Source organism: Pseudomyrmex gracilis, unplaced genomic scaffold (assembly GCF_002006095.1).
Source record: "Pseudomyrmex gracilis isolate BER0280 unplaced genomic scaffold, ASM200609v1 scaffold_46, whole genome shotgun sequence".
NCBI lineage: Eukaryota > Metazoa > Arthropoda > Insecta > Hymenoptera > Formicidae > Pseudomyrmex > Pseudomyrmex gracilis.
The window spans coordinates 157,006-170,751 of NW_018020630.1; the positions used below are offsets into that span (position 1 = coordinate 157,006).

At 38.5% G+C, this 13,746-nt stretch overlaps 1 protein-coding gene across 9 annotated transcripts in view; it reads right to left on the bottom strand.

The window, feature by feature from the left end:
• The window catches only part of LOC109853346 (muscle calcium channel subunit alpha-1), a 38,531-nt gene extending 25,679 nt beyond the window's left edge, over positions 1 to 12,852 (bottom strand). For 6 of the 9 annotated variants that reach the window (XM_020425347.1, XM_020425350.1, XM_020425349.1 and 3 more), the window contains exons 1-9: positions 12,500 to 12,852; positions 12,109 to 12,214; positions 7,935 to 8,074; positions 5,059 to 5,165; positions 4,615 to 4,767; positions 2,828 to 3,024; positions 2,617 to 2,720; positions 768 to 928; positions 258 to 360 (exon numbers count right to left, since the gene is read on the bottom strand). In XM_020425347.1, coding sequence (XP_020280936.1) covers positions 258 to 360; positions 768 to 928; positions 2,617 to 2,720; positions 2,828 to 3,024; positions 4,615 to 4,767; positions 5,059 to 5,165; positions 7,935 to 8,074; positions 12,109 to 12,214; positions 12,500 to 12,852 — 1,424 coding nt within the window. The remainder of the gene's footprint in view (positions 1 to 257; positions 361 to 767; positions 929 to 2,616; positions 2,721 to 2,827; positions 3,025 to 4,614; positions 4,768 to 5,058; positions 5,166 to 7,934; positions 8,075 to 12,108; positions 12,215 to 12,499) is intronic. The other 3 variants (XM_020425353.1, XM_020425352.1, XM_020425351.1) reach the window with 1 other exon arrangement.
• Positions 12,853 to 13,746: the final 894 nt, after the last annotated feature.

A 13,746-nucleotide genomic window follows, 5' to 3' on the forward strand; every position in this document is an offset into this window, starting at 1 on the left:
GAACGCACAAAACGGTTCTTTGAACGTGTCGGACAAACGCGGGCTTTGATCTCCCCCCGGGCCGATGTTTCTCCACATGTGTGCGCACAAGTGCAACCACGCGGTTTCCGAAGAAAGTTTTTTCTTTCTAACACTCGCGTTGTCTCGTAACATTCGGACAAAAATATTCGCCATTACATTTTAAAATTTATTGTGTTCGTTCGCGCCGATACGAAATTTAAAGAAATATTTAGGAAGATGTGGGGGAGATTACTCACCTGTCCAAGTCCCTTTTCTTCTTCTTCCAAACGGACTCCTGCTGGATTCCCTCCTCGTCGCCCTCCAACTGATCCGTGCTCTCTATTTCGTTTTGTTGCTTGGCTACGTAATATTAAACATTCGAACTCCGTCAATTAATTAACATACTTCGACTCGAGAAGAAGAGAAAGTTATTTTGTGTCACAGAGAGAAAGGAAATCGAGTTTAACGTGTACAACTTGCCAAATTCAATTTGCGCACACCTACGCGTATTTGCATAAATTGTGCACGCGATAAACGGGGATATCATTTGTTAAACAAAATTTATTTCTGCACGATATTATTTTAGACAAAAGTATAAAATATACGTATATTTTCTCGCTCGCTGCGACTTGTAAAATTATCATTATCGAAACAGTCGCACACTTTGAACTTCATTTTCGATTCGAAAATTGATTTTCGAGCATTTCGAGTTTAAAAACTATTGAGTACTACGTTCAATGTTTCTCTTATCTTTTTTGCATACGTACTTTTCCCATCCTGCTTCGGCTCGTCAGTCTCCGGCTCGATGTCCTCGGCTTGCGTGATCCAATCGAGATAACCCCTGAGATCGTCCTCGATCTGTTGCTTTTCCCTGAGCTTGTGAAAGTCACCGCGCGCCTTTGCTTTCTCTCTCTCCTTGGAGAATTCGCTGCACCGAACAACAAGATGTATACGATATCGCTCCGCGATTAAAGGTTACACGACGCGCGGAAGAAACGTCGTAATTGAAACATTCACAGGCGATCAAACGGAAATCGACACGAGAGGGTGAAGAAGAAGCCTCGTTTTTTATTCTCTCACCCTCGTGTTTTCTGTGAAGCGACCTCGCGTCCCTCGCTCGAACGAGGGGGGTAGAATGAGAAGTGCGGCGACATGTAAATGCATCCACGCGTATCGAGAAACACTCAGGGACGCGATGTCGTTTCACGTCGTTTACAATCTTTCATCTTTTATACGTCATGCGAAATAGGAGCGGCGAATGATTTATATATTATATATTTATATATTACATATATTGTTTATTATTTATATATCTCCAAGGACGTCTAATTGATCCGAAACGTAACGCAGTTTTTTTTACACGTGACATCTTTGTCTTGATGGAAAATTTCTTTGTTACGACACAAATTAAGTAAGATACTCGATCCAATTAAATTCTAAAATGTGCGTTCAAATAAAAGTTATTGCTTACGTCTTTGTACAATTAAAGTTACACGTTTAGTGTTCAAGATTTTTTATTTTGATTGATGTGATTCAACATGACAAAATTATTGACACGCAAATGTTCACCAGTTGATTTTGATTATCGGGACTGTGTTCAACGTTCAAATTTCGACACTTATGAATTAAAAAAAAAAAAAACGTTTAACATTGATTGAAACTACATCCAACGACGATGTTACATCATCACTTGTATAAATAAAAGAATAAGCTCGCGAGAAGACGAAGCAGGATATATTGTAGCAGATGCGAGCCACAAGACACAAGATGTACGCGTGTGTTTATTGAATATAAATATAAAAAAAAATTACAAACATATCGATCTCTTTATTTGGATCTTCTTTGGTGTACAAACAAAAATAAAATGAAATAAAAATTAACAAGATGAAGAAGATCCAAATAAAGGGAGCAAAATGTTTGCGATCTTTATATTTGATAAATCACGCACGTACATCTTGTATTTTCGCTTGCATCTGCTCCAACATTCTGTTTTATATTAAATAAAAAATTTGCAACGCGTAGTCAATCGTATTTGTGCTCCTATTGGTCTATCTCATTGCTTTAAACTCTATTATATTCTCTATACTAGTTACATTTAAACTCTAATCTAGAATATTAATTGCGAAACATGAATTTCTGTATCGATATTTCGAAATCAGTCTTCTCTCGCGTCGCGAACCACTCTTCGGAACATATTTTAAATACTATAATTTCGCGTCTGATATTAGACAATGTTTGCGCGATTGGCTTTAAACGGTGAGAAAAAGGGAAGAAAGTTAAATCGCGCTTATCACCGATATCACTCTCACGCCTCGCTTGACCGCTTTATCGATACGCAACGGAGTGTGTGTGTGTGTATAAAGAAAAGAAAAAAATATTTTTATCTCGTCCCCTTCACACAATTGAGAATGACAAAAACTCCGCGAGGATAAATGTCTGATCTTAACTGGGTTACATCCTACGAAACGATCGCGCGCGTGTTTTTACAAGAATTGTTGTTTTCTGTTTTTAATTAATTAATTAAGCCGCATACTCTCTTCTCAATCTCATTTTTCCCGCGATTAAAACTTTTTCGACAATAAATTTAGATTTAGAACTTTTTTTTCTCGCACTTACCCGGACAACACACCGAGAATGAGATTCATCACGAAGAAAGCTCCGAGGATGACCATCGAGATGAAATAAATCCACTGCCACGTGCTTCCCATTGCATCCTCGATCTAAACAGGATGCGATTTTTTAAAAGTATGTACTTGATCTTTTTGAAAAATTAAACATTTCTGTTATCATGCAACGGAGCAATTACGCGTAACGATTTTTTTTTTACATTGTAAAGTACGTCCGTCCAGCCCTCGAGGGTGACGCATTGGAAGACCGTGAGCATAGCCAATCCGAAGTTATCGAAATTCGTGATGCCGAAATTAGGTCCTTCCCAAAACTGATTACTGCAGTAGTACTCGGGCGAGATTCGAGAGCATTGATAGCCCCCCGGGCCGCAGGGATGCGGTTCGTCCATTATCTCGTCTGCGATATAAAGCGGAATCAAATTTTTAATCCAGGCGATATACCGGCAACAGACCGTAATAAAGCCCGGCCTGGCCGTAAACGCCAGCGCTAAAAAAGTTCTAATTGGTTCGGAGCCAGCCGAGTAACGAGCTTTAACATGTAATATCCTGGTAAAACGTTTGCATACTTTTTACGTACATCTACGGGAAGTAACCGGAAGCCTAGCACTTTTCCCGCTGAAGCAATTTATCGATCTTTCTGTTTCACACTTCTAACGATATACACACAGCTCGATTAAAGGAGCTTTGTTAAACGCCACTGTTTTATCAAGCTCTACGTTACATCGCGTGAATTACATATCCGGATCTTTTGACACGTTAAAATACGTTACTTTACCTACATAATCGTTTGACAACTAATTGACTGTGTTTTTTTATACAAATAAAAATATATTATAAGTATATAAAGTAGAAGAAAAAATCACATTAAGTAAAAAGATTTTTTATCTTATTTTTAATTAATATGAGAATTAATTTTATCATAATTTAAATAGTTCATTTATTTAATTTTACAGAAAAAAAACAGAGACAGAGAGAAAAGAATTTTTACGTAAAACTGAGAAGAAATAAAGAAAAAGAATTTGATCTCCTGATTTCTCGATGCGCCTTGGCTAAATTTCACAAAGCTTTTGTATTCGCCTTTCTGAGATGATGTGCCGCATGCTATTTTACTCATTCCCGTGAATCAGCTGTTTGCTGTGCCATACGCAAATCGTGTGCGCGCCTCTCGCGCTAATAATAATTAGACGTTAGTTTCGCGCGTCTACATCTTGAGTTGAGAGAGAGCGAGAGAGAAGAGAATCATATCTAAAATAGCTGTCCTAGCAAAAAGTGTGTTTTGAGGCTAAGCTGGGAGTTCCCCACGAGGTCCCCTAGCCAAATCTCCTTCTTAGTTCTAACATACCTAATGGAATTTTTCTCTCTCTCTTTCACCAAAAATCGCACAACTAGTAAAACATCTGCTCTTCCTTCATCTCTGTCTCTCTCTTTCTCTGAATCTCTAAATAATTTAAGAGACTTCTTAACATTGTATGTCTCTAGCCTCGTTAATTTTGCATTTTATCATCTGATGCCGGATAAAAAGGATGCAGATAAATTTCTCGGATCTGCAATCTAACGCCCGGCAGGCGCTAGGTGCAATTTGAATCTCATAGTTTTTTCAAACTTTACTTTGACTACAGAGACTAAGTTCAAGTTTTTTTTTTTTGAACGCGAAGACGATTTAACTTCAAAAAAAAAAAAATGGCGTGTGTTGCTTACGTCATATATAAAAAATTACGTGTTTATACATATGTATTTTTACTTTTGCATAAAAGTTTTTAAAAAATGACGTTAAAAAATATTCAAATTGAGTTTGTTTGGAAACCTGAGCAAGAGAGCAATTCTGAATTGAGAATTTAATAAATTTAACAGCATCTGTGCGCGTCCCACCGCGCTCCCGCGCGCATCGATCTGCGATGTAATTCGCCGTTGTGAGAATAGCGTTGCCAAAAACGTCGCGCATAAAATTTGTATCAGAATACACGTCAACCCCGAAACGTGCACTTACCAGTTAAATTGTGCCTGCAAGTTTTGTGCATCTTTCCGGAGAACAACTCGAGGCCGATGATGGCGTAAATGATGATGACGAAGAGAACTAATAAAGCAATGTGCAAAAGTGGTACCATCGCCCTCAAAATAGAGTTTAGGACCACCTGAAGACCTAAGGAGATAACAACACTTTATCTTTAATGCCAAATATTATATTATTTATACGTGCATATATATAAATAATATAAATAATATACATATATAAATATTTATAATCTCTTATGCAGCTGAAAAGACACTTTTTTTTTACAAACAATCCAACTGTAATTATTTTAACATCTCACTCGCAAAATCTTTGTCCGCAATATCTTTGTTTCATTGATTTCTGAACGGGATCAATGTTCAACGACAAGTGATATTGTTCATTGTGACAAAAATAAATATTTTGAGCGGGAAGCCTTACTTGGAACACCGGAAACCAGCCTGAGAGGACGCAGAACACGAAACGCCCTTAAGGCCTTGACGTCGAAACCCTCTTTCATAAATGTTGTCAGCACCGTGCTTATCATTCTACAAGAAGAAAAAGAATGGAAAAAAAGTTTTTCATACTATAAATGAGTAAGGACTAACGGGATGACAATAATGATGATAATGATAATAAAAAACGAGCACTTGATGAACAAAGAACTGAAACCACTGTAGAAATAATTTGTCCCTGAAGAAAAGAGCTTTATGTGCCAAGGCTACTAACAGCATTATAAAGGCCGTATAACAGTATCATGAGGAAATTTATGAGGTATAAAAAAAGAGAGGGGAAAAAATCTTTCAACGAAAGAATCTCCTTTTTATAATTTTATAACTATATATATATATTTAAATATATATATATATATATACATATATATTTTGTGTTTCTGAAACAAGTAAAATATTTTTATCTCTTTCACCATCTCTAATAATTAAATCGCGTCTTTTTTAATTACGCGACATCCGCGTGAATATTGTTCGACGATCATAACTTTAATGCGTAAACGAGATTCACTGACCGGAAAAAAAAACCAATTCTTTCCCAGTAAGACAATTTCGAGTATCGGCGATTGTTGTATATTCCTCGCGCATTAGACTCCACGTCGTTTGAATAATGGCTCCTACGTGATAGTCGACTCGAGAGAAAATAAATGTTCCCTTCCCGCGGGGATATTAAGACGGATCGATTTTGCCGTGTCGTTAACCGTGAACGATAAAGTTATCAGACGAGAACGGCGAGAACGAGGAAGCGGCTGCTACGAGAGCGCTAACTGCGAAGCAAGTAGCTATGTATGTTGATCGATCCGAACGTCGTAATCTCGCGAGTAGATTTCGCGGACGATCCGCGAAAATCGTTGCAGCCACTCGTTGTGGAAGTAAATTCGCATTCGCGGATCATTAACCGGAGAATAGCGGCAGATAGCCGATACGCTCTGTTTGTCAACTCCTCCTAAGCAATTTGTATCTCTAAAACGCACATACATACACACATACACACACACACACACACACACACAGATATGCGCTCACGCGTGGCTCCTCGTTTCTTTATTCTGCAAAAATCGATGATCGCGTAAATAGGGTACCATTATTTACGTCACGTGTATATAGTGCGCGTGGTAGTAATGGATGCATATAGAGGTTATGTATCGGGAGTCGATACCCAGATAGGATTATGGTGTGTGGGACACCCACTCGCTGCAACGAGTCATTTGATACAACGCGGTTTGCGATTTTTAATTTTTTTTTTTTTTTTTTTTTTTTTTTTTTTTAATGTCCCCACAAAGCTGCCACAAACAGAAGTTCAAATATTTTCCAAACTCTTCAAACAACATGGCGTCTCTTTTGGATTACTTTTTTAAAATTACAACAACGTGCGTTTTTAAATCTTTAAAGAAAAAATATATTACGTAAAATATTTCAGAAAACGTTATTCGTATCGTAACGATACATACTCGTACAACAAATGATATTAACCGCAACAATGTAAATTGTCACATCTGTGGTTATGACTCTAGCGCAAAATACTAATTACGGTTATTGACGCTCGAAGGGAAATACCGTATAAAGAGGAATAGGAATTACATCAAGCGCGGAGCTCTCGTGAAATTTCATTCGCCGAGTTGCGAGAGCGGCTGTGTCACACGCGGATGTGTTACAATCGACTGGATTTAATTTACACGCATGATTCGCGAGATAATGTCGACCGTATCATTTCACTGCGCGCAAATTACATGTTGTTAACTGATTTCCTACGTCGACCTCGAGAAGTAATTCGACCGACTCGAACGTAGATTCTCCGCGAGTAATATTTCCTTCCTTCCTTCCTTCCTTCCTTCCGACGGCATCTTTGCCGTCAATTTCATTTTATTTACGCTTCGCAGACTACACCGGACTGCTGACTTGCAAGCTTCGGACTTAAATCAATTTTATTCCATAACTTTGAACGTTCTCATGAATATAGTGGAATTTTTAGGACATAAATATAACTTAACGCATCGCTTACGCGCGCGTTTGTTCGCGATGAAAAAATTGCGCTATTTTTTTTTAATTTGTGTAATGCGCGCGAAAATACAGTAGCCACGAAGGGAGTAACTTTGGTCACATTTGTCGCAAACAAAAGATTTGAGCAATCGCAAAAAATTGTTTTGATATTTATATAAATTTAATCCGTTGACCAAAGATATGTGACAAAAAAAAGAGCTGCTGCAATTAAATAGAATGTATTAAAAAACATGTATCTTTTCATCTTTTATAATAATAACATTTTGTAATAATAACAATTATTTTGTTTTTTATATTATGTTGAAAATATGTCCAATTTGATGGACTAGTCTCTGTTAACTCAAATTCAATTGGGTTATACGATTTGTCACTATTATTCGCGCGTATCAACGGACGAACGTCATCGACAATGTGTGTGCACGCTAGGAAGACATCATCAGGTGCAAACTATACTCATCGCCAAAGTGTATACATGATCGCCACGCATTATCGATCACGTCGGTATTAGTCCAATTAACTTGCAGCCGATAGTATCCGGGTTGCCGGTGTATCTTCGCTACAACGTTCGTTCGCAGACAAAATAAGAGTTTGTAATAAAAATTTGCACGTACCTACATAAAAACGCGCACACGTGAAAGCGCGCATATGTGAGTACGCGAGAAGATACGCGAGAAAAATTTTATTCTTTTACATGTTGTCGGTTGAAAAATAAGAAAAAGAAACATGTGAGATCGTTTCAGCTTTTGTGAATTAACGCTGAGCCTAAAAACAAATGTGTGAAATTGATATAAAGATGAAAACACTCACCCGATAACGACTATCGTGAAATCCAGCAGGTTCCAGCCGTTGCGGAGGTACGCTCCCGCGTGGGCGACGAAGCCGTAAGATATGATTTTCATCACGCATTCTACCGTAAAAATCACAAGAAAAACGTACTCTATCTTCTCCTGTAACAGCGAAGACAAAAAAAAGTCGTGAAAAAGACGTGTATTGTTTATTCGTTATCGCATAAAGAGCTTTAAAAATAAATTACAAATACAAGAAGAGCTGATCACAAAGCTTGAAATTTATCATCGCAGACTCTGAACTTTTAATATTTCAATAATCGGAAAGGAGAGATAAGCGTCAAACGCAGTAAGACATTCTCGCAGTTTGATCGGGCACGTTTTCCCGGTGTCAAGCAGAGGTAATTAAACGTGGCGGGAACAAATTGTAGCAAGGTGAAACTGCAATTAAAAAACGTAGCGGAAAAGAAGACAATATATTGCGCGGTGCGCACGTACGTCCGTGTTAAACATTTAAAGCACGAACGTTGTTGCGGTGGCAGTAAGATTACGGCGAGTTACGGCAAGAACGTGATCACCATTAAATGCTTACAGAAAGGGACGTCGGCGTGCGTTGATATATATTTTTTTTCTTTTTTTTTTTTTTTTTTCAAAGACTAGCACTAATTTTTCCTTCTACAACACAGATACGTTACGTAACCTGTTGCTTGTTTTTCTTTTCCTTTGCGCACTTGGCGGATCAAGAAAATTTTCAAGTAGAATCTTCTGCGAATTTCTCGAAAGTGTGGTTTTTTAAGAGAATTTCTCATTATCGTATTTATCTCGGAACGTGAAATTAATAAAATAATAATTTGAGCTATAAAAACTCAATATAAAAATTAACTTTCAATATTCCATATGTAGTCTTTCAATGACAAATAATCTCTAATCACGAGCGGAGAGAGAGAAAATATATAGGGTTGCAAAAAAAAAGAATAAAAATTAACTAAAAACTTGGAAAATAAAAACTGACACATATAACAAGAGAAGACTTTAATAATACATTTAAACGCAATGAAAAACAAAGATGCGTTTTTTGAATTTAAAAACAAGACATTTCGATCTTGATCATTTCTCACTTTAGCATAAGTGGTTAGTATCAGCGACATAGCCGATCGTCGCGCAAAAGAGAGTTAATCGACGCGTAGCGCTACGGCAAGCGGAGGAAGAACAGCAGCAGAGCACACAGGCCTTGGTGAGAAAAACAGGCGAAACAAAAAGAAGAAGCGAAGGGTTAAAAATAAGACTGCAGAACCGCTCGCTCGTATAGATCAGAGAAGCAGGGAAAAAAAGCCACCACGGAGAAGGCGGGCATACACGGGTGGCGAACGTTTAAAGGGAAGCTGAAAGGCGCGCGGATGCGGCCACAGAGAGGACACGAACCCCTTGTGTCTTTCTCTTTCACTTTCCGCGCGATATCCATTACGTTTAATTTCCGAAATCGATCGATTATTGGTTCGCTGAAATAGCTCGAGTGGCCATCACTGGCTGCTCAAGTTGCTCGCCACGTATGACGCGGTTACGTCATTTCGAGGGCGCGAAATTGTCTATGAACTCTCTCCAAAATGCTTCGACAAATGTTGACACTATATTTCACTATTTTATTGTATGAAGTTTACGTAATATATTAGAAAATGCATTGTATGTGTGTGTGTGTTTGTTGCCTTTGTAACGCGAAGTGATTTTTTATCAAGTCCGTTAACCACACCACGTGAACGGAATATGAGAAGAGCAGGTGACAAGATCACGAATCCAGAGATTACACAAGTATGTCTGATGAATAATAGATCGCGACATTAAATGCCAGATCGCGTTTGGAAACGAATATTTCATCGTGTGTGAGAGATTAGACCGTTCGATCTGGGCCATCTACGAGTCCATGTATATTTTTGCAATATTGCTACGGAGAACACAGTAATTAATATTTGAACAGAATTTCGGGGAATCTAATATATTGTCGTACTTTATTTATACAACTAATTTGATTACTTACGTTTTTTATATTAGAATAATAATCTTATCGCAAAAAAATTGAATGTTGATCTACGTAATTTTTTGGAAAGTCGAGACATTGTTGACGGCACACCATAAAACATTCATTTTCCAACTTAAAAACAAATAATAACTTGTATCTCGAAAATAAATTCAGATGCTAATTAATTATTAAATTATTAAATCTTTATTTAAGTTAATCTCGAAATAGCACTTATTATTATTTTTTTTTTAAGTTGAAACGAACAATAAATGTCTTATGACTGTGATAACGATTCCATTCTAAGTTCTACATTTTTCTCTGATTTGTATGTGCAGTATCTCATTCTAAGTCTATATTTTCTCTGATTCGTACATGTATGTACTAATAGAGGCCCGCGATTCAGTTCGCCTTTCAAACGATCAATAATTGAAAGGAAAAAATTCTAAGGTGTTGAGCGGATTGATTTGAACTCGGGACCTCCATATGCTCGCAATCTCTACACTCAGACCGCGAGACCACCTTAAGCCGGTTTTTAATAGATATTCATAAAAATGTTTACATACTCAAAGCCAAAATACATATTACGAAAATTTCTGATATAATATCATATAATCTTATAACGAAAGATATTGAAGTTCTCAGAGATTTATTTCAATCGAGTTGCGCGAAGACTGAAAAAGTTGAAAGTTTTTAAAGAAGAATAGAGATCGATCTCTTAAGATTTGCGACTTTTTCGAGTTAGCTACTTGATTTAAATTTCTTCCGGAGGCGTTGTTTCTCGTCTCTCGTCTTCTCGAGAAGATTCTCCGATAATGATATTGTTATTCTCGAAGAAAATAAAAATTAAAAGAAAAATCTCGAAAGAAAAATTAAAACTTGCGAAATAAATTACATATATATGTATGATATTTGACAAGTCTTGGAGATACTGTTAAATGAAGTTATTGATTACAACTAAACGAGATACAAAAGGAATTTTGTATTATTTTAATTATTATTTGTTTTTGTTTTTAATTATTTGTGTAACTTTTTTGGTCCTAGTTTTTAATTATTTTATTGCATAAAGATTTGACTTGCGTGTCTGTTTTGTGCACGTGTTACTATTTATTTCAAAATTTCTGCGAATTTGACCTACATGTACGTGTTCATTATTTGTTTTCAATTTACAATAACGTTTTTATAACACGGTAGATATATTTGTACTTGATCTCACCAAAAAAATCGTTTTTTTTTTTCAAAGCTGAATATCCACAGATTTGTTCGCGAGAGATCAATCATTTCAACTTTTCAACGTTCTAGTAATTAAGACGAGGATTAAGACTAGGTTCACTTTGCGTTTACTCAGACATCTTTCTGCAAATTCAACGGTGGATTAATGCCGGCGAAGTTTTCTCTTCGACGTATTAATTAGCGCAAGAGACGTTCTTTGAGCGATGCAAAACGAAGTCACACCCTTTGGCGAGAGGCACACCGGCGCCCGGTACTGCGATCCTCTACTTCAGCGTATGCATAATGTGACGCAAAAAACTAAATTTTGTTTCTCTATCGAAAGCCGCATCTCTCTCTCTCTTCCTCTTCGCGCGCAGTCCAAACGGGGACTCAATTCTGAAAGTTTTCTCGTCCGAACCAACTCTCGCGAGTCTCTGCGATCGAGCTCGAACTTGCTTGACACGATTCCCGAAGTGTCCGGCGCGAACATTGTCGATTAATCTACGCGCGCTATACGTGTAAATCGCGATATCCAATTACAATACGCAAGACATATATCGTGCGCACGTCGATGTCCCGAGCAAGATTGAACAATTATTGAACTTTCAGCTCGAATAAGTTTCATGCCGCCAATCCTGCATGACGTCTCGAAATCGATAACTCGATAGAGGTTTGTGTGTGGTTCGTTGAACGGAACCGCCACTCTCTTATTGTCGCGCGAGGGACAAACCCTTTGGTTCAGCATATCACGATCGTTAAAATTGCTTCATTTCACATTCGACGAAGTCGCACAAAGGGACACCCGTCACTTTTCACAATGGGGTGATGATTGCTACTCACTCGTGAATGTATTTTTAGTCCTTTCCCGATTCTTTCTCTTTTAATTTAGCGGTAGCGCGTGTAGATTATCTAATTTCTGCTTTTATTTGAAGGAGATTGATGTAAGCACGTAATAAACGTTGAGTATACTCACCAAGATCTGGTTGGTCAAATTGGAATCGCCGTAGGGATACGGCGTGTAAACGGCCAGAGCAACGCAATTCGCAAATATCGTCATAAGGATGAGCCATTCGAAGGGTCTGCGGAGATAACAGTGATTTGACAGAATAGATTAAGGAAAATAAAAGGATCGTTCGTGCGATAAATCTGTTGTCACAGATTGCTCTGCTAATGTTAATCCTAGCATCATTAATCAAACGTAATCAAACGTAAATCACGATCGTTAAGAGATTTAATGGTAAACTCACATTACTGAATGACTCTTGTGTGTGAAAATAAATATTAATTCTTCGCTTCTCGTGTCAGAAAGATTAACAACATAGTAGTTGCGAGAAAAAAAAATATGTTATAGAAGAAAAGGATACTTCCACTCCACGACACTGATGCACATCTTCCTAAGAGGATTTGTGAGGGTCAGACAGAAAAGCGCTCGGACAGGTCTGTCAGGTGGCGGTTTGCCTCGTCGGACGGGTCTCTTTTGTGCCGACTTGGATGCTGCTCCAGTGGCACCTCCAGGTCCACCTGCTTGCGACTGCGGGGGTGGCGGCTGATGATTTGCGTTCGCCAAATGCGTCGCATCCGGCAGGCCGCCGCCAATAATTGTCTGCTGGCCGACGATGGGGGGGGTTGCGGTGAGGGGGGTCGCGGCAGTCGGCTGGGTCCCCAGCAACCGGGCAGACGGGCCCAACGCCGAGCCCCCATCCCCCCCCGTGCTCATCGGTCGCTGGTGTCGAGCTCCGTGCTTCTTCCTGTGGTACGACGACGATCGCGCCTTCTCCTTCTCCTCCTACGGCAACGACACTCCGGCGATTGCTTTCTTACTGCCACGCAGATGGCGGCGATCGACGCCGATCGACGTGGTGTCTCTGAGGCGCCCCACCTCGCGCTACAGCTCGCCGGCATGCTACGGCACTGGGCTAGTACGAAGCTCCCTCCGTGACCTGCGACAAAAGGTCGAGGGTTCAGAAGGAGAGAAAGATAGAGATAAGAGAGAAGAGAGACAATTCTCTCATTCAGACCTAGTGTGTGCAATCGTGGCTATTCTATAAATTGTAATTATTCATTAGTTAACACACCACGATGAATTCACGCTGAGCGGATCGATATGCATTTTCGCGAAAATGAAATTCATGCACGAGAATATTATATTTCGTGAAAATGCCATATTTTTAAATTTGAGTTCATGCGTGTAGTTTTCGAAATTTATAAATCAAGAGATGTGTGAAACAACGGATATTTTGTTTCGAAAATCAATTATGAATTTTTTCTGTTCCATTAATTCTTATATTATTATCATCATCATTTTTCGACGGCGATATCGATTAAATAAATAGAACGTAATATTCCACGTAATTTAAAAATACATCAGTTATGCGACACAATTATATTTTCTGACGGGTATATAAATCCGCCAGTCAAAGCAACGGGCACAATACGTCGGAGGCGCAGCTTTTCTTCTTTTCTTTTTCTAAGAGGAATAATGCATAGCACACGGCTTTTCGATCGCGCGCCGTGGGTGTGCAATAAAAAAACATAACAAAACTACCGAATGAAAAGAACTCGATTATTTCGTAGCATAGCCTTCGTAGGATTCCAGCGCTATCTATCAATT